At 38.7% G+C, this 27,693-nt stretch overlaps 1 protein-coding gene across 1 annotated transcript in view; it reads left to right on the top strand.

The window, feature by feature from the left end:
- The window catches only part of LOC131693452 (beta-1,4-N-acetylgalactosaminyltransferase bre-4), an 85,592-nt gene that overhangs the window by 46,742 nt on the left and 11,157 nt on the right, over positions 1–27,693 (top strand). Inside the window, exons 2-6 of the mRNA XM_058981266.1 lie at positions 23,382–23,608; positions 23,673–24,229; positions 24,287–24,833; positions 24,920–25,015; positions 25,112–25,238. Coding sequence (XP_058837249.1) covers positions 23,487–23,608; positions 23,673–24,229; positions 24,287–24,833; positions 24,920–25,015; positions 25,112–25,238 — 1,449 coding nt within the window. The 5' untranslated portion in view covers positions 23,382–23,486. The remainder of the gene's footprint in view (positions 1–23,381; positions 23,609–23,672; positions 24,230–24,286; positions 24,834–24,919; positions 25,016–25,111; positions 25,239–27,693) is intronic.

Genomic DNA, 27,693 nt, shown 5'->3' with positions numbered 1-27,693 from the left:
ATGGCTATTTAATTTCATCCCGATCCGACTTCCGGTTCCGGAGTTACAGGTTGTGGCGTGCAATCACATAGCAAATTGTGATTCAAACCGATACTCCGATGAAAGCAAAAAAGGTAAAAATTTCGCTAAAATGTCTCTCAAACAACTTAAATTTGCTGTTCTAGGTCACCGACGGCCAACCAAACTTTCGTTGACTACATTGACCACCATAGACGGTTCCGGAAGTGTCCGGGAAAAGCGGCCATCTTTCAAAATTTACGAACTCACATCAGTTTCCCGGAAATGGTTGGGCCAATTTTCACAAACTTAGTCCCAAATGATAGCTATAATATCCCCATAGATGTCTATAAAATTTCGTACGGATCGCTTATATGGTTCCGGAAATATAGACTAAACCGTCCGGTCACATATGAAATTCCCATATAAGCCGGAACTCAAATTTTTTTCAAAGGGGGGACCACATGAAATTTCAGAAATCGAATTCGTATTTTTGATACCATACATCTTTAAAATGCATGAAACGTCGAGATTTTATGTTATCTCGAAAAAATTTTTTTTTATAAAAATCGACTTTTTGGGACTTTGCCGATTTTGCACCTTTTTTTTCAGTTCAATATTACCGTGGCTGTTTTTTCTTTTTCAAAATTTTAGAACTCGAATAATGATTTATTTTCCTGTATATAGTTGTCATGTGATGTATAATAATAAAATGTAATATATGCATTTAAAAGCTTTTAATGAATATAAACAACGCACACATTCTCGTGATTCATGATTGAGAAAGGCACAATTGCACCGCTAGGTGGATTAAAATAGGTTTTTATTGTATGAAATGGGAAAATCATTTTTCTTGATGCCATAAAAATTTGGGAGTGGGCAATTAAATACTTACGGAGATATGAATTTTTCATTAGAGCCTTGCGCGCAAAAAACGTACCGCTACGCACTTTGCTCGTACTCAGGTTTGACTGTATGAGATTTTACACACTATCGCGTTGTGTAAAACACACTTGTAATTAACTTCATTATTTATTAGAAATAAATAAAAATAAACAATAATAATTATTCAACGGATTGACTTGATTTTTTTATGAGGATGCATAATATGTGTAGCCAGTCGATGAACCACGGAAAACTGAATAAAAAAAAAATTCTCTCATTATTTTTAAGAAAAATTAGTGAATTTTACATAAAAATATCAGATTTTTCGGATTTTATAAGGCTATTCCATATTCCAAAATTCAAACCATTTTATATTTTTTTTTGTTAATCGAGTAAATAATAGTCCAAATTTTAAAAATCTAATTGAATTTCCTGTTTCAGTCAATTTTATCAAGAGTTATCATATTCGCCGTGGCGCTCCTCGACGTGGAAATGGTTGGACGTCTACTCTTGGAACGCTTGTGTGGTTCTGTGTGACTGCAATTTTTTCTGTATAAATAAACCTTAACATTACAAAAGAGGTCCATTGTTGCCTTACCTTCAAAATCGTAAAACAAAATCACTTTCGGTTTAAGCACTTTACATCAGACGCCCCCTAAAGGAAAACATACACAGCTAATGCGTTATGTTTGTTTTAGATTATTATTGTTTTATACTCAATTTTGTAGTTGATTTTATAATATAAAACAATTGGGAATATCTTTGTATGAGATAATTTTTAAAATGATTAAAATATGATATTTGTATTCTGGCGATAAATGATTGCTGAAGAGAGATTCTTGCAGTTCTGCAAAAATGTTGAACGAATGCTTTTTAAGTTTCTGGCGCTTTTTAAATCTTGTTTTCAGTTTAGTTACCTATCGTTTCTACGTCGTACTCTTAACTCCATTCTTTTTGAAAACCTTGTAGGTTTGCATTTATTTTTTTGATGGTGTTCGTCAACATTTTAAAAATGTGAAATGTACTAATTTTTTTCACCAGAAATCTGACTGCACACAGTGACATTTTCGCACAAAAGCCCATGGAAAAGGTGCTTGCGACGAAGCCATTATTTGTCGAGGCAGTTTACAAATGATCAAATGTGGACCGCAACTGAGTCGTACGATGTGGCAATGAAAGCTGCTTTGTCACGCAATGTTTCAAGTTCAAATCTCAGAATAACATAGGAAACGAGCCAATCGAACCATTTTATTCTGATGCAAGAGCAGAGAAAAATCCACAGAATTGTTTCGAAAAATGCCAAACCACACCTGGACCACTATCATTTCACTATGTTGAGACGAACGTGGACTTCAAATTACAACTGAAGATCTTTTCTTCCGGCAAGTAAAGTTAATTGCAAGTGACACATTCCGCGGGCTTGTACACCAGAAGGACGTTTTTGTTTTGTCTTATTTTGGTATCACAATATTTTTTCCTCGATTCGGTAGTGTTTAAACCATCGAAAAGTTATGTAATCCAACTATTAGCATTTCGACAAATAGTTGAAAAATATATAGAGAATGAAGTTGAAAATCACGGAAAATGGTTCCTGAATTATTGACTTCTAAGAAAAGCTCTATTTCATGAATCTATTATTGAAATTTTTATCTGTTTAAAGAAATTTGTTCTTTATTGAGTATAGAGCAATAAAACTAGAAAGATTTTTTCCTTGATTTGACCACTAATACTTTTTGAACTAGTAGAAGTTTTGATTGTTTCTGCGTTGTAACGTCACGAAAAATGCATATTTTTTAATTTTGTTCTAATCTATATTCCGGATTCTCTTTGTATTCAAAAATACTTTTCTAAAAAGCCTACAATTTCTTTTATTGGATGCGCGGAACTAAAGTTACAACAGAATACACTTTGCGTTGTAACGTCACGAAATTCAACTTTTATCAGTCGCTTGAATGATTTATCAGATGTAGTGTCAAATGTTACTTCGTATGGTTTATTTAAACGCTTTCAAGTTGTTTCGTGAACAGGAAATTATACTAGCGGGATATTCATAATTTCAGAATGTATATCCTTAAGTGCTTTAGGTGTTATACACCATGGACACATTCGTTCGTGACGTTACAACGATTTGACCAACCTTCATTCTATAAATCTGTTATAACTTTTTCAAATGAGCTTCTTTATCAAATCTAATTATAGATTCAGAAAATAAATGAAATTTTATGTAAGATTTGATCTACAACACTTGAATGCACTGGAGAAGGTATTTTTAATAAACGGTTGAGCAACGTCACATTATATTTCTTTTAAAAGTCCACCTACGCTGTACTCTCCTAGGCGCCAGTCATATGGCACGTTCCAATGCAATTACGCTAACCGCAACGTAGTCCAGGACATGCGATGGAATTTTTGAACTTTGTTCTGGGGTTAGTATTTAGCCATGAATAATAACGCGTTCCCTGAATATATCTTTCCTCGCAGTAATCAACCATTCCACACTTCGCCATCATCGACGAGACGCCCGTTATAAGGTTGTCCGCAACCTCTGTTGTAGTCGCACGTGCCGTCAGTTAGTAACTAACCAATTCTTCCGTTACAAGCCGAAATACATCGTCGAAACAACTTTGGCTCATCTCAAATGAGCACAAAAAAGATAGATGAAGGATGTTTATTGGTGTTTGCAGACATTTAAAATCCCGTCGAATTGATGATTGGATGTAACACATTCTTTAGTAACATCACGGCGATGTGACGTGTTCTTTTTCTCTGAATCTTTGTAACTATAATATATACAATATTTCAGAGTACTTAGCATCGTCGATTGTCTGGCGCTTTAATTGTACTCGCTTTGTCATTTAAATCCTCTTGCTTAAGCCCAACAATACAAATATCATGCTATAAAGTCGGATTGGGAATCTGATTCCTTACCAAATTAAAGAAAGCAGTACTGCCAATTTATTTTTGTTTGTGAAATATGTGATAAAAGCTGCTATTTTGGCTCCGTTAAACTACCGTATTTAGCCGTGTCAAATAAATAAATGTGTCAAGTGGCTCAAACCTATCCACAACAAGATATGAAATAAAAAAATTCTTGGTTTGATCAATTATTTCTGCTACTATCAAAAAATAAACTGTATCGTAATTTTTCAACAACCCCATATTGGTATTTGAGTTAATTATCAATAAATTATGGCTAAATGTGATAAATATTTAAAATCTACTCAAAACAATAGCACCAGCGTACCTTACAGAGTTTTAGAAAAGTTGAAGATTTTCGTGACGTTACAACGCAATGAGATATCGCTTTTCTGAGAAAGGAGCGTTGTAACGTCACGAAAGTTAAAAAATGCCTAATAAGAAACAAAACAATAAAAAATATATTTAATGACACCTAGTTATTCGTATGCTATTTAGAAATACATCATAGAAGATTTGTTCTTAATAAAAAATCTTATAGAGCAGATATTGTGACTTTTATAGAAATACGTTGAAAGTTCTAATTTGTGACACGTTGTAACGTCACGTTACATTATCGATCATAAAACAATCCTCTTCCAGTATATTCAGTTTATGTTTATTAAATCTTTAGTGAAATTTTGTCTACTTTTCGAATCTGTAATAAGTTTTGATGCAGGCGTTCATTTGATAAAGTTATAACATATTTATGTAATGAAGAATCGTCAAATCGTTGTAACGTCACGAAAGAATGTGTCAAGTGTGTTTTACAGAACGCGCTGGTGGGTAAAACTTCATACACCCAAGTCTCAGTACGAGCGAAGCGCTTGGCGGTACGTTTTTCGCGCGCAAGGCGCTATTGAAAAATTCATATCTCCGTAGGCAATTAATTGCCCACTCCCAAATTTTTATGGCATCAAGAAAAATGATTTTCCTATTTTATAAGATAAAAACAAAGAAAAAAAAATCATGTCCAAGTTTGAAAAAAATACATTTGTTTTAAACTTTTCAATATTTTCCATGAAACCAATACGTTCAGTAAGTATTAGTATACTTAATCCGAAAGCTGTGAAAAAGGCGCACATTTCATGTCTCGGGAACTTTTTGGTATCTGCTTTAGTTTTAACAGTACGAGCGATTGAAAAAAGTAGGTTGTTTTCAAATGGTGAAATAAAACACAAAAAATCTCGAAAGTCTCGCCTACTATGTTGAAATAAAAAAAATCGTGTCGAATATTTTTGACTACTAAACCGAGAAAAAAATTAATCTGGGCAAAAAAATTTTGTGGCAAATTTTGTGTGGAATGCCCCTTATATTAAGTTACAAAAAAAAAACAAGTGTCATCGCCGTGATGTAACGAAAGAATGTCGTCGATTCGACGGGATGTGAAAAGTCGGCAAACACCAAGAAACACTCCCCTATCTATCCTTTTCGTGCTGATTTGAGTCCACGATCACAGCCAAAGCCTTTTTATCCGATTCTAAGCAATTGAGAGGATTTAGTGCGATCACCCAGATAGGTCTCTATAGCCCCAATATGTTGTTGAAATATTCCGAAAATTCGAATGAGCAGTCGTCTATAACGTCTCGTCGACGATAGCGAAGTGTGGAATGGTTGATTGCTGGGAGGAAAAAAGTATTCCCTCCCCTAGGTTGACGAGTTAAATGGTATTGTAAACATCATCAAGCATATTTGTGCATCAATTTTAAAGAACCTTTTCAAAACAACTGCTTTAAGATGGTTATTGCATTATACCTCTATAGTGGTGCATCGAGGAGACCGAGAGAGGCTTATGGGCCTTATTTATTGGTCACTTTTTATCGGTGTTCAATTCGATTCATTCGAGAAGGTCGGATTGGAGAAATTAAGGTACGATTAATTTGTCGACTTCTTCTAACGAAATGAAATTGTTGTTAGTGGTAAATCAGTATCATTTGTTGGCATTTGGATGATTTCAAGAAGTTTAATTACATGTTACATGTGTTCTCTTTTTCTACATAATTAGTCTGTTTTTTGTACTTCAAGTGGTTTGCTTTCCACTACTCCATGTAGCATTCACCAAAAATAATATCGATCAATTTCGCTTTTATTTAATTTATTTCCTTCCTTCTTTATTAGTCATATTTTTTATTGCTATATCTTAAATTGGATCCATGCCAACACTCACTAACACAATAAAATGCTTATTCTCTCATATACACTTACAAACTCTCTCATTACAAACGTACAAACGTTGCTTTCGCGATAACACAAACCTGGTCACAAACGCGAACGTCCGCAATCTCGCCAACATTCAAACACCCCGGTAATTATGTGAACGTTTTAGCAGATATAAATTTACAAACGTCGGTCTCAAGCATCAACCCACCGTTCGCGCAATCATGAATCGGTCACGTCCGGAAGTCTCTTCCCTCGATTCTAGCAATCCAAACTCATGCGTTGTAGAGCAAACAGGGGCACCCACAAAAGTGGTAGCAGTGGCAAAGTTTCCCCTAACAAAAAAAGATGGGTGGGTAATGTCAGAGACATAACCGGAGTGAAGTAGAATACACTTTAGACCGGTAAATTCTGCTCTGGAATAAGCAATTTCTATGCGATTTTGTCGACTTTAGCACATTCATAGTTTATTTGGAGTATTTTTGGAATTATCAAGTTGACAATTTGCAACATTCTTTGAAAATATTGTTGAACTTTTATGAATGAAGGCACGCAAACGAGCGTTTGACCGTCGTCCTACTACCAGCATTAGAGAAGTAGCAGATCAGCATTTTTCGCTACATGGCCTGTACCAAACAAACCGCTCGTAAGTCCACCGGAGGAAAGGCTCCCCGCAAGCAGTTGGCAACAACTCCCTGGCAACCCTATACCATCATATGGAGTTTGACAGCGACCGACATATATGGGGCGTTATAGCTATAAAGCCCCAAACAAAGAATTATGTTCGGCACTATGCTCGATATTCAAGCATTCCACACGACGTTTTGCATCTTGTGGGATGATTTAATAATTTAATTTAATCGACATTTTGTAACTAAATACAGCTTCTAATCATTCGGCTCAAAATCAATGTTTTGCCTTTCATGGCAGTGATGCTGGCTGTACAGAGACGTCGTCCTTGACAGGGGCTGGTTGGCAACGAAGGCCATGTAAAAGTGCCCCAGTCACGGTTAGCGTTAAGAAGTCTCATCGCTACCGAACAGAAACAGTCGCCCTGCGAAAAATTCACAGCTATCAGAAATCGAGCGGGCCTAAATTGTGACCCAAAATAAACCACAAACCAACAAGTTGTTTTCAGGACCAGCCAATTATAAAGTATTATTATTATAAATGAAATTTTCCATTGCCTTAAAACCTCCCACCCCCTTTCCTCCCGGCTTGAATAACTATCAATCTTGATGATGCTGTGCGGCGGGGGCACTAGTTTTTATTATAGTGGAAAATTTAGGTTTACGCGTTTTTCCCTAAAGTTTTTTAGCTGTGCTGTTTTCAAGGAAGTTGTAGTTGAATTCAAAATAAAATAGTTTATTTCTGTTGTCAGAGATGGACCTTCCAACGAAAACTAGTCTGGCTCGCTTGGAATCGAATTGTATGGACCAACCACTGCTTTCACAAAATCTGTTATTTTCAGTAATTGAACATTCTACACAACTAGTCACAACTATTTTCAATCAGCGCAAAAATCGATGATTTTCATTCAGTACAATAGCAGATTTTCACTTTTAGAAAAACAGGCAACATTCTGGCCGAAAATTTTGAAACGGAGCACCTATATCGAAATGTTAGAAAACGTTCGATTTTTGTAAATTGAATCATTACACTAACCTGTCTACAAATCACACAAATAACTTTTTTATTTTGTGCCATTCTACTTGAAAGCGACGATATTGTTCACAAGTGGCTCACTTACCATCCAACGCTCTTGGCAAGCCACTTTCTGATGCTTGTAATAAAATTTCAATTCGATTCTTTGTCGATAAATTGATGGCCCTGAAAAGGGCCTTTTCTTTGGGCAGTTTTCGAAATTTACTTGGTGCTGGTGTATATGGTAACAGTTTTGGTGCCATCTGAGACGGCGTGCTTGGCCAACTCTTCTGACAGCAGCAACTGGACGGTGGTTCGAATTTTGCGGGAGATGCTGCAAACGAACTGCTGCATGCTGATGCTGCAAACGAACTGATCGTGAACAACAGCATGCTGAGTTTTTATACCTGACTACAGCACAATGTAAGCTCGTCCTTTTTTGTGTTGTCCTCAATATGTGTTCGTCGTAGCTCCACCCCTTGGTTGGTCGACCACATATTTTTGATAAAGAACAAAATTGAAATTGTGTTTCCAATACGGAGGTTATCGAACACTCAGGGTAAAAAGAGTAATGTAATATGGCACCTTGGTAAAATGTTTGAGAATTGAAACCTTTTTTGAATGCGCCTAGTAAACACGAAACTGTAAACAAACACACAAATGATAACTTTTTATTTTATGTCATTCTACGTGAAATCTACGATATTGTTCACAAGTAGCTCACTTGCCATCGAACGCTCTTGGCAAGCTACTTTCGGATGCTTGTAATAACAAAATTTCAATTCGATTCTTTGTTGATAAATGGCCCGTACCAAACATACCGCTCGTAAGTCCACCGGAGGAAAGCCTCCCCGCAAGCAGTAAGCAACGAAGGCCGTGTAAAAGTGCCCCAGTCACGGTTGGCGTTAGGAAGCCTCATCACTACTGAACAGAAACTGTCGCCCTGCGAGAAATTCACAGCTATCAGCAATCGAGCAGGCCTAAATTGTGACCCAAAATAAACCACAAACCAACAAGTTCTTTTCAGGACCAGCCAATTATATTCCAGTAAGATATAAATGAAATTTTCGTTTTCCATTGCCTTACAACCTCTTTCCTCCCGGCTTGAATTACTATCAATCTTGATGATGCTGTGCGGCTGGGCACAGGCAGTTTCCATTATAGTGAAAAATTTAGGTTTGCGCGTTTTTCCCAAAAGTTTTTTAGCTGTGCTGTTTTCAAGGAAGTTGTAGTTGAATTCATAGTAAAAAAGTTTACTTCTATTGTCAGAGGTGGACCTTCCAACGAAAACTAGTCTGGCTTGGAATCGAATTGTATGGACCAACCACTGCTTTCACAAAATCCGTTATTTTCAGTAATTGTACATTCTACAGAATTAGTCACAACTATTTCCAATCAGCGCAAAAATCGAAGGTTTTCATTCAATACAACAGCAAATTTTCACGTTTGAAAAAACAGGCAGCATTCTGGCCGAAAATTTTGAAACGGAGCCCCTATATCGAAACGTTCGATTTTTGTAAATTGAATCATTACACTAAACTGTCACAAATAACTTTTCATTTTGTGCCATTCTCGTGAAAGCGACGGTATTGTTCACAAGTGGCTCACTTACCATCCAACGCTCTTGACAAGCTGATGCTTGTAATAACAAAACTTCAAATTCATTCTTTGTCGATAAATTGATGGCCCTGAAAAGGGCCTTTTCTTTGGGCAGTGTTCGAAATTTACTTGGTGCTGGTGTATATGGTAACAGTTTTGGTGCCATCGAAGACGGCGTGCTTGGCCAACTCTTCTGACAGCAGCAAACGGACGGCGGTTTGAATTTTGCGGGAGATGCTGCAAACGAACTGCTGCATGCTGATGCTGGAAACGAACTGAGCGTGAGCAACAGCATGCTGAGTTTTTATACCTGACTACAGCACAATGTAAGCTCGTCCTTTTTTGTGTTGTCCTCAATATGTGTTCTTCGAAGCTCCACCCCTTCGTTGGTCGACCACATATTTTTGATAAAGAACAAAATTGAAATTGTGTTTCCAATACGGAGATTATCGAACACTCAGGGTAAAGAGAGTAATGTAATACGGCACCTTTGTAAAATGTTTGAGAATTGAAACCTTTTTTGAATGCGCCTAGTAAAAATTCACTTCACTCCAGTTTGTTTCTGACCATATTTGCAATTTGCGTACTGAAATAAATCATAATTTAGGGTTTAACCCAAATAGCTCTCCAGGGAGAAACAGTCCATGAAACAGAAAATGCAAACTCATTCTTTGAAATGATTTTGGTGGCCCTGAAAAGGGCCTTTTTATAATGATACAAGTGAGTTCTACCTTTTCAACTTCCAAATCCATACAAAGTGCGTCCCTGCCGCTTCAGAGTATAGACGACATTCATTGCGGTTTTGCGCTTGGCGTGTTCAGTGTAGGTCACGGCATCTCGGATGACATTTTTCTGCACACCATCAGCATTCGTAGATTAAATTGGAGATGCATTTTACATCACCACGACGAGCCAGACGCCGACTGGCAGATTTGGTGATTCCCTGGATTTTATCACGAAGAACCTGGCGATGACGCTTGGTATGGGAACGCAAACATGATACCGCTCATTGTACCGTCCGGACGAGCATGTTGCTCGTGTGGTAAGCGAGCACCCACTGATACAAAACAAGCTCGCGTGACCTGTATATATAACATTCCCGTATGTAATGAAACGCTTACATGCTCCTTTTTGACGGCTCTGCGTGGGATATGCTGACAAATTGCGCATTTTCCTCGCTGTTTCCGAAGGATTTTCTGAAAATCCTTGTTTTGGTTTATTTATAGTAGTCGCAGTAATTCCGAAATTTAATACGATATACGTGCACAAATTTCCGATCAGATAGTGAAAAAATATTGCGATTTCGTCCAGTAGAACGGAAGATACTCGCATTTCAAACCTGGGAAAATTTCTCAACTGAAATTTTTGAAACGGGACCCCATATTGAAACGTTAGAAGTATTCTACTTCAAAAGGAATGCCTTCAGTTGGACTAATAGAAAAAATTAACATACAAACGCTCGAGTTCTTCGCACATCTGCGCCCACAACCTCGCAAACAGGATAACACCCCGGTGACTAAGTGATCGGTTTAGCACATATAAATTCACAAAGGCGGTCTCAGGAGTTAACCTGCAACTACTCGTGTTCGCGCGATCATGAATCGGTTACGTTCGGAAGTCCCTATCCTCGGCCCATAGATCCAATGCCTTCAGGTGGAGCAAACAAAAAGATGACGCTCATATCCACTAAACATCACGTTCCATGGCAACATAAAATTGAATTTATACACGCGAAGTCACATATGCGCGACAAACACATTAACATACAAATGCTTGCCCCTTTCGCGATCATCCACACAACATACACCCGCATTCTCGCAGACATGATAACATCCCGGTGATAATATGACTAAACGCGATCTCCTGCGCTCGTGCGATTATTGATCGGTCACTTACGGATGTCTCTATTCTCGGTGTGTTTATTAGAACAACTTTATGCAAAAAAATTCAGCATCTCTGAAACTTCGGAATATGAAATCGGCTTTCCCCTTTCATTTGAAACTAAGATCAAAATAATCCGTCGGGGGGTCCAGAGCAACTTTTTTATAAGTATTTTTTCGTGACGATATAGGTTTACTACTGGAGCTAATTCATATTTCTGTCCCTAGGTGGTGCTTTAGACATTCGATCAACACTAAAGTGAGAATTTGATAGAAAATTTAATTGTCTACAAGTTTGTTGACAACTAAAAATTTATCTGAAATCATCCGGAAAATTTATGAGATTTTAACGAAGTTATATCTAAGGTAGTTTCACACGAGGCCTAGTGGTTTGGAAATAAATTTACTTGTACTTATTTCATTACCAAAAATATAATTGGGTTTTGTGGCATGAAGATATTTGACGGGATTCATTACAACTTCTTCGTTGACAATTCTAATTTACCTTATGAAAATTAGGATGTTTGACAGAGGCAGAATGCTATTTCTAGAGCGTTTTTTCATTACATTATATCTAACAGAAACGTGAAACGGAGAAAATCTCGTGCAAAAATTTCCTTGCGATTTTTAAATTTATTTAACAATTAAAGCACAAAGAAGGCTATTAATTATACTATCACCTCTGCATTTACTCATTGCAGGATCGTATAAGCATATTACATGTTTTTCGCGAAGATAATAGGGAGATAATTGATAACTATTATTTTATTACATTTTGCCGTTCACTTTTGCTATTATGCTCTTTTATATGTGGTCTTGGCAACACCGTTTGTAAATGGCACATTTTACTGTGACGTTTTGAGAGACGGGTTTGTAGTTGTGATATATTTCATGTGCTGTATTGCAACCAAGAGTGTAGATATGAGGTGTGGCATTGGAAAAAGACGCTAACTACACTCGAAAAATAAATCACTTTGATTTTACGTGAATGATCCTGTTTTGGATACGTGATATTTTAAACTTTTAGCCTGTACCCTTGTTGGCTGTTTAACATAATGTGTTTTATTCCATTTTAAAATCTTACGAGCTAACCTAGCTAACCTGACTTAAACTATTCTATGTACATCAAAATGGGAGGAGTCAGTTGCAATTTCAAAGTACATAATTATGTACGGGTAGCGTAAAAAAAGGGAAAACAAATCAATGAATAAGTATGGGTGCATTGGTTGCTATCGGTGCTTTTGTTTGGTTACGCAAGGCAGTTTATTTGTCGCCTCAGCATAATAATGTCCTAGTGAGAATGTTGCTATAACAAGTGGTGCGACCCAGAATGGTTTAACTGGAATGCGCCCATCTGGTTATGCAAGTTGGATTTGAAAACGATCGTTCAAGTAATTTACGATCTGTGGGAAAATATGAGTGTGGCCTCGTTTCAAGTGGCCTGACTAAAGGATATGTTAAATTTGGTTTTTATGACCTGTGACCTGAGAACGATTCACATTGGTGCATGTAGGGATTGGTTTTGTGGGAATAATTTGTGATGCTAGAAAGTAAGTCCGTTACACCTGTAAATGTCTTCTTTTCAAATTCTTACAAACATTATGTGATTCTCATGAACGTTATATGGCAACCCTGTAGAAGCTAAGTGCTTGTCACATATTATTTAAGTGATGCGAAAATTATCGTTAAAACGCAGTTTACGTGGATTTCCTATACGAAAAAATGAATTACAAAATGGCTAATAATTGGTTGCTGATATCCCAGATTCTTTGGTGGAAGTTTTCCATTGTAAGTGTTTCTTATAATAGAATGCTGTTCGTAAAGAATTTTTTTTTATTTTACAGAACTTTATGACCAATTTCAACAATCCCACCACCGCATAGAAAACACAGCTCTTCAACAATAAACAGAATATGTTTTGTGCATGTTTCCCCCTCAAAGTGCATTTTGTCTACTGGTTTATTGGTCGTTTTCAAAACTACACTTTATTTCGTTGCATTTTTTCGTTGCACAACACATTCAAATAAGAAGGAAACTAATGTCGTTTTTGCTTGAGGCAGAAACTAACTCAGTTTTGGACCTAACTACTGTCAAACCATTTGTTTGAAGTCAGTTTCTAACCTAGGTTATGCGCCACTGAACCGAAACCCGAGTTGGGTTCCAACCTGAAAAATATTTCGGGTTCTCTCACACTACCGCTGTTTTGCGAGAAGCCAACTCAGTTCCATTAAAAACGTTTGTTTGAAGCAACTAACCCGGGTTTGCGTCTAGGTTCTCAATCGAAAACGACATAAGGTAGATACAATGGACGTTCTTAGTCAAATTAGAACCATGTGGTATCGATCGCGCTACCCGTCGTGGTTTTTGGCCTTCTCAACCAGAACTCAAATGATGGGACAAAAGACGATACGGCCAATGACCGATTGTCATTACCAAGCTGAACTGCAAACAAAAACTGCCTTCAGGCACGGACAGTGAAAGTATTATTGTATTTATAATTAGGTCATTTCACATAAATATATTTCAATAAATGAAAACAATTGGAATTTATGCTGCTCAAAATTAATTGAAAATACCTGAATTAAACTGGCAATAATTACTAGTAATACCCATACATTGTGTGTACGGTTCCACGTAGTTTCTATGTTTGGTTTCATGTAAATATTACGTTTGAGTTCATGTAGTTGTTACGTTTGGTTTCAAGTTATTTTTACGTGGAATTCATTCGAAAATTATATGAAAATCACATAACGTTTACATGATGCGTCGTATAATGAAGCTGACTTAAATGTACCGGACCACCCGATAGAATTTGGGTGAAAAGTGCGGTGGATGAGATCTATATAAGTTTTCATGTAATAGCTACGTGATTAGTTTTTTGAATGTACAGTCGAACAGGAAAAACATCACAACGCAAAACATCACATCTACAAAATATTAGCAAAACTTTGGTATACTATATATGACATTTTGACTTGAGATTAAATTAACATGTAAAGAGTTATTATTTTTCTCTATTATTTGGGAACGTTACAGATAGGTTTTTCGATTGATGGCACTGACACCGTGCCGGTGTTTTGCACTGGCCCAGTGTCAATGGAACACTCCAGTGCAAATCGAGTGCTGGCTTGAATGTGTGCGTGTAGTTACTTGAGCTGTCATTTAACAGCTGATGCTTGTTTGTTTACAAAAAAATGGGTAGGAAACAAACAGTTTGTAAGTTACTATCAAGTATTGTTGTTCTAGAGCGGTTCTACCTGCAAATAGAATGGTTACCACAAGCTTTTGCAATCGAGCAGCTTGAAAGAAAATAGTGTCGAAGTTTGAAATTAACTAGTTGAAGTTTGTTTTCTAGAAAAAAACTGGAAGTGCTCTGAAGCAATTCCCTTTTCTTCTGGTAACAAACAGCAGTTTTTTTACTCATGTTTTCTCTAGAGAAACTGAAAGCAAGAATCCAGTACTGGGACAAATCTTATCTGTTTTTGGCTACAGTTAAACTGAAGTGTAAAACAATTTCATGGGAAACACGTTACTTGACGCTGTCACTGTTGATTAAAAACTATGCAGTAATAAATAAAATATGTTTGAATGCTCTGATACTTTCACCAACATTTCTTCAAGTATTCATAACTGGATAGAGGTTACTCATTTGTATAACTTCTCAAAATGTGCGGATATTCATCCAGTTCAAAGTTAGCGAGACCATCTCGCACCGCGCTCCAGAAAGTTTTTTTGATATCTGTTCGGCCATCCATGGAAGCTGTCCTTCAATGTCAGCTTTCTTCTCCGAATAGTCTAGATAAGCCGTGTAGTGTCGGTAGTGGTTGCTTCAACCGGCTAAGAATTACACTACGGACTTCCTGTTCCGGTGGTAAAAACCAGCCAAATCGGGAATCCCAAATCCAGTGTCATCCGACTCGTCCTATGGTTAAAATTTTTGAGGGGGTTTAAAATATTCTCAATGGCGAACGGAACCTGGGAAGAGCAGGGCGAGCACCCCAGTATGCTGCATTACGCAGCGGAACGCTCGTTCAACGCACCAATTTTTTTTTTGCGTCGACGTTCAGTATTATTTTGCCGGATTTTTTTAGGGGTTTGCTGAAACTTTCGGCTGATTGTAGTTCGGTGAAGTTTTGCTGGGTTTAGATTATCAAATTTCGATGGGTACAGACGAACCTGCCAGAGGCCGTGTGGCATCCTGCCAAGAATTGAGCCGCTGGGTTTCTGCTCCTACGTCCTAGGAGGCGACTGAAAGCAGGAGTCCCAAAGTCAAGGTGTAGTTCCGTGCCGATGGCTGGATGGTCTAAAATATGCCAGTCGCGCACGGAGCATTTTGGGTTTTGCCCTTACTGTGTTATGCGAATCTCTGACACAGTGGACCATTATTTTCCTCGCAAATCGTGGGAATCAAATGATCATGTCCCATTTAATCCTGATATGGCGCATTGTGTTAACATCCCAATCTGCTTGGTGTTCTCTAGTTGTTGTGCAATATATTATGGAAATGAAATGTGCAGTTTTGTAACCAACAATGGTTAGAATAGCACAAATCGTTCTCCAGCATAAACGTACATCAATTATGAATCTATCTCGACTTATGCAGGAACGTACAACTTCTATAGCATTGGCTCAAGAACCATACTTCCATAGAGGAAACTTCTATATTTGAAAGTTACATCACACTGCCTTCGTTGCTTACAACGAGACAGGCATGACAAACTCACGTGAAATACCTCGTGCTTGCATTCTTGCTATTGACGCGTGTCTCATCGGAGCTCACAACTCGCGATGTCTGTGCAATCTGCTTTTTTCAGCGATGCTTTTTTGCATATAAGTCAAACCTGTTCCGGCTTCAACACAAGAGGTTTGAAGGACGCATTTGCCAACGGCAGAATTATGCTTCTCTGCTCTACATGCAGGGAAGAGTTGAACGGTCGAAGCATTCGTACTTTCATCGCTGAGACCCAACTCGCACCGCAAACGATTTGCCAACAAAAGTCGAACAGCTTTCTAGTGCGGTTGTGGCGCTAAGTAAAAAGATCGACAATATGCCTGGATCAGCAGCTCAGTCTGTGTGGACAGCACCGAATACACCTACATGGCCTAGGGGCACTAAACGTTGCCGAATGGAAGACAAAACAGCTGTTCAGGCCCCGTCCGATTGTGGAACCAATCAGATCGATCTGAGTGATCTCTCAGTACGCTCTTTTATTACCAACGTTGACAAATTTTGGCTATACCTTTCTGGACCCAACCCACTAGTCACGGACGGTGACGTGCAGAAAATTATATCCCGTTGTTTGAATGTACCTGAACCCATTGATTTCGTACGGCTTGTATCGAAAGGTAAAGATGTCGCCGGCATGTCATTCGTGTCCTATAAAATTGGACTAGAGCCCGGTATGAAAACAAAGGCAATAGAGGCATCTTGGCCCGTTGGATTGTTATTTAGGGAATACATCAGCCAAAAAACTTAAATCGACGAGTGATTCCCCTCACCAACGAACCGATATCAGCATGTATGCGAAATTTCTCCACAGTTGAGGATCTGTTCGCCTTTGCAGAACCGTTCATCAAGACTATGTGTTGTCAGATGAATTATATATATATATATATATATATATATATATATATATATATATATATATATATATATATATATATATATATATATATATATATATATATATATATATATATATATATATATATATATATATATATATATATATATATATATATATATATATATATATATATATATATATATATATATATATATATATATATATATATATATATATATATATATATATATATATATATATATATATATATATATATATATATATATATATATATATATATATATATATATATATATATATATATATATATATATATATATATATATATATATATATATATATATATATATATATATATATATATATATATATATATATATATATATATATATATTGTTTAGCATATCTACCGTATCCTTCTGATGATTTGAAAAGCTTTGTATATTACTGTAGCAGAAATGGGCTTCCGCTAATTATGGGCAGTGATGCAAATGTTCATCACATCGTTTGGGGCAGACATAAATCTGAGAGGCTCTGCAGTGATGGAGTACATAAGTAGTACAAATCTACATAGTCTGAATGTGGGACCAACTTTTGCGAGGTCTGGGAGAGAGGAGGTGTTAGACATAACGCTTTGCTCTGAATTTTGGTATGAGCTGGGAATTTGGCTGGTTCCAAATGAAACTGAACCGTCTATCCGATTGTAAATATATATTTTTCGATCTTCTTGATGTCAGCCTCAGTATCTCATAATCCTAAATTTACAAACTGGGCCCTCTTTTTGGAAAACTTGGTGACTAAATTTCATGCGAAGAAACTTGACCACTTCGTACTGTTAAATCAACTAGGGAAACCCCGTGGTGGAGGGCTGAGCTTGAAAGAATGAAGAAGGATATTAGAAGAGCTTGGTACTGGCGTCAGCATGATGACTCCAGGGCTTTCAGGCCATTGCGTAGTGCATATAAGAAATGTCTTAGATCTGCAGAGCGGGCTGGCTGGCAAAACCTATGCACTACTGTCTCTAGTCTGAACGAGGCTAACAGGTTAAATAAAAGTCTCTCGAAATCGAAATATTTTCAGATGAATTCCTTAAGAACCAGAGATGGTGTTTATGTGACGGACGAAAAAGATGTTCTTAATTGTCTCTTCGACGCACAGATTTTCAGGTTGTATCGATCCGGAGGTGAACAATGTTCACAGATCTCATTCTGGTGATTCGGACTCGTGAGCCTTAGCAAGCACATTGGTGGCCACTGAATCGGTCAAGCGGGCAGTATCAGCTTAAGTTCTTTTCTTCTGAAAGCTTTGAAACCGATAATTGATCATCACATCAGGAACGTTAATTTAGATGAATATCCACTGCACAAAATGCATTTTGCATATCAGTGCGGGAAATCCACGATTACTCTTCTTCATGCTGTTGTTTACAGCATTGAGAAGACCTTCTCGCTCAAGCAATCTAGGTTGGGTGTGTTCCTAGATATTGAAGGTGTTTTTGACATTGTGTACTTCCAGTGTATTCTAGAAGCGACTCGCGGTCATGGGGTATCTGTATGTATCTCATCCAATCTATCTAATCCAATTGTCATCCAAAAACTCTGCGGAGGTAAAGACTTATGGTCTATAAGCGTAATACACTATATAAGAGAAACTACCGTCAAGATCATATAATTTCGAAGCCGTTAACATCGAAGGTTCAGTATCTCTCGAGAACTTTTGTATATGGATAACTGCCCAGCCCGGAAAAAGAAAACTTTGATATCCTAATTACACATAACAGATCAACCAATCAGTCACAATGAAGGATCCCAAGAACTTGTTGCGGAATGGGAATGTGTTAACAGCTCGTACAGGAGCAACTACCTGTTGGGGCCTGTTGAGTTGGTATTGAATGGACAAACGAGTGGAGAAGGCACAAACAGAACGGAATTTGAAAATGATGGACAAGCTGTGGATGTGAAGTGCGAAAGGCCACTCGAGAGTTGAAAAATGGCAAGGCCACTGGGAAGGATGAACTCCCGGCTGAACTTCTAAAAGTCGGGAGTGATTGGCTGTAATAAGTAATGGGTGGAAAAAGAAATGGCTTTGGTTGGATGCCGCCATGCAATACTCTCACGTATTCTGATTAGCAGGCTGCACCCGTTGGCTGAATCCTGAACGACACCCGTTGGCTGAACGATTAACGACGGATCAAATAACTTCCGCTCCTTCATGACGATGTCCATGTTGGCCAAATACTTTTTGACCATCTAGCCGATCGCACCAACTTGTTAATGTTTATTGGACCACCATGGTCCAAAAATACCGGAGTTATTCCGCATTGCGTTGGGGTTAGTCGATTTTGTCATTTGGGTTTTTTATTAATAACATAGAAGTTTTCTATGAGATTAAACTGTTTTAAAACTTGTAGGATTTACTAAAGCACAACATATTGATGTATTTTGAGGAAGACTATGTGCAAGAACCAAATCTGACATTTTCAGATTACAAGTGACCTTCTAGGATCATATTCCGGACCCAATGAACATTCATTATTGACCTCTTGTGGCTAGTTCCAGGGCCCTCGGGGAAGATTGACCAAACCTCAAATTATTTCAGTATGGTGGGCTTTAATAAATTCTACAAATTTTAAAATAGTTTAAGTTTATTCTCATAGAAAATTTTCATGCTATTAATAGAAAAACTCCAAATGGCAAAACCAAATAGCTCCAATGCAATCCGGAATAACTCCGGTGTTTTAGATCACGGTAGTACGGTCTCCATTAGTATGAACTACAATAATACACAGTTCTTTTGGCGTATAAACCATCCAGATTGGTTAACTCTGTCAAGTGATATGAATTTCGGTTGTGAACTGCTTGCGAAAAAACTCTGGAACAACCTTCGCCGAGAAGGAATCCACAATAACAAAAAACTGATCCTGCGGACGGAAGTATCAGCATCCACCAACTCAACGACTTCTTCACTGACGGGCACGTACAGCTGCGTACACGAACAATACACCAAAGTGATTTGCCAGCAAGAGCGCTTCCGGACTTCACCAATAGTGGATTTCGCTTTCGTTCACCTATTCAATGCGATCATCGATAGTCGCAGATTTTCGAAAATTGGAAAAAGGTCATCATAACGCCGATTCCAAAATCTGCCAATCCCTTCGAGCCAAAAGACTATCGTCCAATTAATGTCCTCCCAGCTATCTCTAAAATATTCGAGAAAATTCTGCTCGACCAGATCTCTAGATATCTGGACAACCATCGACTACAGCTGCTTGCCAAACATCAATCAGGATATCGAAAACGTCATAGTACTACCACCACCCTAACAAAAGTCGTACACGATATCTATACCAACCTAGACGAAGGCAACTGTACTGTGATGGTTCTTGTCGACCTGTCGCTTGCTTTCAACCGCGTTTCAATCACCGGATACTCCGCAAAAAGCTAGAGGAAGAGTTTGGTTTCCATGCTGATGCTTGCGACTTGTTAACATCATACCTGAAGCACCGTACTCAGCTTGTCAAGGTAGATGGGAAGAAGTCAGCGGAGAGAGTACTTACAGATGGAACTCCCCAAGGATCCTGTCTCAGTGCACTGTTATTTTCCCTATATATTAATAGCATGCCTGAAATTCTCTCTGCGAATACCACCTGTACGCCGACGACAGGCAAATCTACATTTCCGGCCCGGTGCAAAATGTAGAAAATATGATCAATATATTAAATGCTGATCTCAACGCAATCGAACAGTGAACAGCGAGCAACAAACTTTTTCCTAACCCACAAAAACTCAGGCTATAATCTTCTGCAGCATAACACCCCTAAGGATCTCATTTTGCGGAGATTACCTCGCTGTCCAAAGAAGCCAATCTAGAGTTAAAAATGGACTGCAACTTAAAATGGGCGGCACAGGTGAATAAACAAAGAAAGTATTCGGCACATTATGGACTTTCCGCCGCTTCGCATCTGTCCTTTCGACACCCACACGCAGGAAGCTGATGCGGAGCAGTCATCATACCTTATCTCACATACGGTGACACGGTATATGTTCCAGGTTTATCAACTCAGCTATAAGAACAACTACTAAGATGCTTTAAAGCCGGAGTTCGTTTGTTTATAACATCCGGGAAAGGAAGTTTAAGCAGCTGTCCGCAATACAATTCTAGGGCGGGACCTGATGCAGCACTACCAGTTCCGCATCAACTGCTTCATGCACAGTGGGTTTTACGAATCGCACCCCGGATATATCCTGGAACATCATCAGAAAAGTTTCTCGGAGCGCACAAGCTCATTCCACATCCCAACGAACACTACCAGCAGTAGAAAGTGTGCTGATTTACGGAGCCCTTAGCTGGAATGCGCTTCCAATTAAAACCGACAATCACCAGCTTCAACGAATCACTAAACGAGATCTGAAAAGGCTATCAAAAACCAGAACTTATTGACGTGCATATTAATCCTTCCATTTGTTATAAATGTAATGTTATTTTTCCTTGACCTGAAAAACAGTTGGCACAAATAAAATTACAAATCACAAAAACTAACATTTTTGAAAAAAAGCGCTCTGCACGTATAATTTTTCAATGATCCAAATCGAATGTCAACAAGAACAGCTGTTAGCGGCCATGGCTGGGTTGTTTTGACGTTTGCGTTGTTGGTGTTAGTGAGTGCACTGGCTCCACCGACAAAATTTTCGGTGCCAAATATCTGCTCCGAAATTGCACTGAAATTGCACTTTTTTATTGCAGTTCCAATCAATGGAACATGGTGTCGGTGTTTTGACAACACTTCTGCAAGAAAAGTGCAATTTCAGTGCAGAAAACTCCACCAGTTCCTTCAATCGAAAACTCTAAGAGTCAATGCTTGGCTTTTATTTGGCATAATTAACTCAGTTTGTTTACATTTGTTAGATATGACGTTTTGAATAAACGGTATAGATTTGTGCTTTTGGTTCCAGTTTGTAATCTTTCCCGATAGGTTCGAAGGAACTTCCAATCATCGGACGGTATTGCTTGGTTACAAGGGTTTGCTTACGTCGCATAATTTAGGTTATGATCGTTTAAATCAGCTATTATAATTCCGTTCAAGAAAAAATGTTGGAACACGCCGTTTCTAATTGAAAGCAAACCACAGCAGTAACTGTCCAAATTAGTGGTTAGCGTGAAACCATTTAGGAATTTGACAAGTTCCCTGAGGGTATCAAGAACCGTCATTGGCGGTTAATGTAGCCAAATCTACTTCGATTGGTCACAAGTGATCTAAACCCGCAAATCCAAATAATGTTGAGTACATTTTAATATGTACTGCATCATTTGGCCATCATGGTGGTACCAATTTATTTGGGAATTTGTTGTGTGACCGCACTCTTGAACCCGTAACTCCAGAGCCGGAAGTCCGATAAATGAAAAATTCAATAGCAACCAATTGGCGCGATTGCATAACCTGTCTTAATGAGAAAGGCAAAGAAGAACACACACAAAAATGAAAAACCAAAAGTCAGCCGTTTTCCCAGTATCCCATAATCAAATACCTCAATGGTAAATGGAGATACGATTTTATCACTCTACGCAAAAAACAGATGCATGTCAAACCGACCCCAAAGGAGTAATTCTCTGGATAATTCAACAATCCATTAGCAAGATTCCTCCACTTGAGAGAGAATATCGGAATATCACATGGCCGCTGGACGATGGTGATTTGACGAGGAAATGAGCAATGATAGTCAAGTGTTCAAGCCAGCATAGGTATTTCTAAAGTCCCCACCCAGCATTGAGTGCGCATTTGTTTCCATTTGGTTTTGTTGCGTGTGCCCCAGCAATTATCATTAAAATGGTAATTAGGCAAACTGTCCAATCGAGTGGCTACTGGCCCTTGGTTGTTCGGCCGGCAGGAGTGCCCTGCTATAGGGAATCCTGATGCGTCGGTGAGTCGGTACGCTTGATAAAAAGTAAAACTGATGTCCTTTTGCCACCTTCTACCGAACCTCGCCAGCTGTGCTACAGGGAAGGTGCAATTTTCCTATAACCGTATGTTCCATAAAAGAATGTTTTCATGTATGGATTGCTAATGTGACATATATGAGCCAGTATTACATGGTATGATATGATAACAACAAAAGATGGAAATGCAATTATTCAAATCGGTGTCTGTTCCCTGACTTATCTCAGTTCCTCTCTACTTGTATCCACTCAATTAGGTCAATGTTCCTAAATCGTTTAAAATAGGCACTAAAACCAAATACAATTCGGGTGACGATCGGGAAAAGGTAACATTCTCAAAGTAATCTATTTGTCGAAATATAGTTATGTCTTTTGACATTGAGCAATGTAGATTGCATACATTGAGCTCTTTGACAAATTTCGTTGGTATCGACCAAAAAATCAAAATATTGCTAAATGAAGTGTAACAAAATCGAGAACGTTTCGTAACGTATCATGCCTGTCCTCATTTTGCAGCTATAAACCACTATTCATATTTTATTACATTTCATATACATATTTACACAAGTTTTGCTGTGTCCACTGAACTACAACGGCCAGCACAGCATTTATCATGTCATTAGCACGGTCAGACACTAATGAATTTCTTGTATTCCGCTTTGTTGGCTAAACTACTAAATAACTCCAGGAACCCGCATTCACCATTGTGTACTAATGTCTCATTCTCTATTCATACTTTCAGATGTCCAACCGCGGCAGGTAGAGTTAAGGTTAAACCAACAACAACGGAACTGTGTGGCAGAATCGTCCCACACACCGCCAATAGCCGGCATCCATAAATGGCCCCATGGCATCGTGTAGCCGAGCGCACGCTATCAAGGCGGCGTTGGTGCTTGGATTCCTGCTGATAATACTCAATCTGCTCGCGTCCCGGTTTGACTCCTCGCCGATAGGACTGCCTCGTATGGGGTAGGTTTTGATTGTTTCTTTGTTTTTACAAAACTATTGGTAATTATTCTCCGAAATTTCACAGTGCAACCCAATGGCCGAAACGCACAAGGACCAGTTCCGAGCGCTTAGCTCAACTGCAGCACACACAACACCAGAAACCGAACAACGATAGCAGTCATGTGGCCCAGAACAGTACCAGTGGTCACCGGGCTCTACCAGTTACAATCAGCCGAAATAGTCCAAAATTGGAAGCAACCAACTCGAGCACAAATCTCAACCTCAACGAAACGAAATCTCAACAACAATTCAACGAATCTCCACGGACGAATGGGACGAGCTTAACTGCCGGGACAATGCTACACAGTACAGGGTCCAACTTACCACCTATCGCGGTCTCGAGTAACGGCGACAACAATAGCAGAATCAGCACTAATTCCACTAGTATAAGAAACAACAATGTGAATCTCGAAAGAATTAATAATAGCAATAGTAGCGACGACGTCAATGGTTATGAATCTGGTCAGCAGTCGCTTAATGAGACTGCAAACTCCGTGCACTTGGACGGTAACACCGGAATCATCGATAGCTTAATGCGAAAACTGGGGCAGAGTAATTGTCCCCCAATACCACCAAATTTAGGTAAGTTTTCCCATGGAAATAAATAGAGCTGTTTGTTTCAACTGCTTTCAATTTTAGACGGACCAATCGAAGTGGATGCTTCGTACGAATCCTTAGCTTCGGTGGAACAAAGATTGGCACCGAAACTGCAACCCGGCGGTCAGTATATTCCTCGCGAATGTACCGCCCGAGATCGAGTGGCAGTCATCGTTCCCTACCGAGATCGGGAACAACATCTACCGGTATTCCTCAAAAACATTCATCCTTTCTTGATGAAGCAACAAGTGGAGTACGGAATCTACATCGTTGAACAGTCAGCCGGTTCTTCCTTCAACCGCGCATCCCTAATGAACATCGGTTTTGTGGAAGCAATGAAGCAGAAAAACTGGGACTGTATGGTGTTCCACGACGTAGACTTACTGCCGCTGGATGATCGAAATTTGTACACCTGTCCTGATCAACCGCGCCACATGTCCGTGGCGGTCGACACGTTCGGCTTTAAACTTCCCTATAGCACAATTTTCGGTGGCGTGTCGGCAATGACCGTGAAGCAGTTTCGCACGGTGAACGGGTTTTCCAACTCATTCTGGGGTTGGGGTGGCGAGGATGACGATATGTCCAATAGGTAGCGTAAATTGCAAACAGCTAAAACCACTGGTTGTGGTACCATTAATTATTTTTCGTATTTTTCTTTTCGCGTTTCCCAAATAGACTGAAACACGTCGGGTTTCATATTGCACGCTACCCAATCAATATTGCACGCTACACCATGCTGAGTCACAAGAAGGAGAAGGCCAACCCGAAAAGGTACTAGCCGACGAATCGAAACAAATTAGCCTCGTAGTGAGGGGTTAAGCTGCCTTTTATTATCACGTGATTTTGTTCATTCCGGATTTTTTGTAGATACGAAAAACTTGTAACTGGAGCGAAACGATTCGACAGTGATGGATTGAACTCTCTCCACTACCGGCTGGTGAACTTAATTCGTAAACCGCTGTTTACCTGGGTCCACGTCGAAATATCAGCAGATGTAAGTTAATTGTGATTTAATTTGTTCGTGGTTTTCGTTATTTTGTAGAACGTTTTTTTTCTTTTTCAATTAATGTCGACGCCTTTAAAGCAGTCTCCAAAGCGTAGGGAGTACTCCTGGGATCTTTTTTTAATTCGATATTTATTTTGCTGCTTCAATAACATACACCTCCATAATATTGTATATTATGGAGTCGCATGGTATTTTAGCAGTTTATATGTATCAAGAACTTTTCTGAGGAATATCTTCAACAGCTCGTAATTAAGATTGAGAACCTTTTTTTTTATTTCGGTTATAGAAGTACCTTAGAGCCTTTTTATTCGTATTAGAAAAATCTCTAACCCTCTGTACGGGGTTGGGGAACGAACCCAGCTAAGTTGCGTACAAGGCAATCGATTTATCAACTACATTATGCCCACCCCTTCTTGTTTACCATCTATTTCAATTATTACGGCATTACTATAAAATTTTCCACTAATGGTTAAGCATGAATCGAAAGGCGACGATGGTGGCTACCATGTTATGCAAAGAGCGAAGGGGGGACTGTAAAGGAAAGTAAACAAAGAGAAGCTCTCATTGTTACTTAAGACCTAATACAAATTTTTGCCCTGATTAACAATTTATTAACAACTACGTTCATATTTTGAGTTAAAAGAAGGTTAAGATTAATTCGGCAAAAAAATAAAATATTAAAAAATTGTTTTGGCGATACAGATAGTGTTAGTTTATTCATTCAATGTCCACGCAACGATTGGACAATGTTAGTGAATGGAGAACAGTGAGTCTAGTTATGTAAGATATGCAAACTAGGCTCGATGTAACCATCCAACTCAGTCTTGGATATCACATACATTTGGAGCAACATCAGATGTTGCTTCAAGCTGTTCTCATGTACATAACTAGACCTCTATTCGGCAGTTTTGACGCCGCCACCCGCGTCACGGCTTGGTGAGGCCAAACTGGTGTCGAAGGGGGTCAAAAAAGGTTGTCAGACGTATTCTTGATGGTCACATCATTAGCGTTTCTGCGCTAGAATCGACAGACAGCCTTAGTTGGTTATAGGATTAGGTAATATGTTTAATGTGATAAATAATGTCTATTTCGCTTCAGATAGTTGATATTCGAGCCAGTAGAACTCCTTGAGCGTCTGATATACGAGTTCCGACGGAAATTGAGAATTCAATTAAAGAGATCTCTTCTATGAGACGGTCGACCGACGGAGTCGAAATGCCGGAAGGGATGAGCAGCGGTATATGAGTTTAGCAAGAGGGAATGAGATACTTACTTACTACCATTGAAATGAAATCTGTAAGTAGCTCTAACAAAACTCTAATTTCAGGAACTGTACGAGATGGCTTTGGGCCTGTGGCCTTCGACTGGCATGGTCAATTCTCATTGGTTCGGATGCCTTCTTGACTTGTTGGTAGAGATGCGCTCCTACTTGCAAGTTGATCAATTCGCTTGGGTGGGGGACATGAGGATCCTACTAGTTGTCAACTCTTTTCACCGTGGGTATGATGCTAGTTCTGGAAAGGAATGCAGAACTGGCACCTAAGAGATAGTGAATTATTCAGGACTTGTTCTTATGATTATTTAACTCGACCAAGCGCATCGGCTTACAGAAATGATAAACAGCCCTTTCGGGTCGGTTCGAGCAAACTTTATGGGGAATAGTGGATAAATATTTCTTATGTCCTTTATGGACAGAGATTCTTTTTATTAAACCCTAAAATGTCTTCACTCGTATAGCTACTCAGCGTAATGATAATAGAAAAAATGAGAATTTACCTGGTCCATAATGCAATGAATACGTATATTGACTAGAACAGGGATGATCGAATTCTGTTATAAGATAGAGATGAAACAGCACAGTTGTAGGAAAAGGTATTCGCGAGTAAGGACTAATACTGCCAGTATGTTTACCGTATCAATTAATAGTCGATTGATCCGCCTCGGACTCTGAAGACAAAAAGGAGACTAGGAAGAGACAGAAGCGGATTTAATGCGAAATTTGCTAATATTACGTAGACCCCAAGGCGATGGTAGGGTGATTTTTCATAGGATTACACGACGTTACACGCTCTATGTATGTATGTATGAATGTAAATTCGTGTGTATGCCTGTATACATGGATGTGTATAGGAGCAACATGGAAGGACAGCCTCTGAGTCGCAAAAACGCTCATGGGAAGCCGACTTCGCCGTCATAGGTGTGACCATAAAGCACTGCACACACTGTCAAGTGCAACGGTGAGACGGTAGGTGTACAGTTAATGCACATAGGTTGCAGAAATAGGTCGTTGAAACAGCTCGATTGCACACTGATAAATAACAAAAAATATAATAACAAAAACTATCAATTCGTAAAAAGTATACCCTTTTCATAAGTTATTCTCGTTTCTCCATCATGAACTATAAACAATCAAAAGTTTATCGTTTTAAACATTAGAAAGAAT

The sequence above is a fragment of the Topomyia yanbarensis genome, chromosome 3 (assembly GCF_030247195.1).
Source record: "Topomyia yanbarensis strain Yona2022 chromosome 3, ASM3024719v1, whole genome shotgun sequence".
NCBI lineage: Eukaryota > Metazoa > Arthropoda > Insecta > Diptera > Culicidae > Topomyia > Topomyia yanbarensis.
The sequence above is the reverse complement of the archived record's forward strand: the minus strand, read 5'-3'. Positions and strand labels throughout refer to the sequence as shown.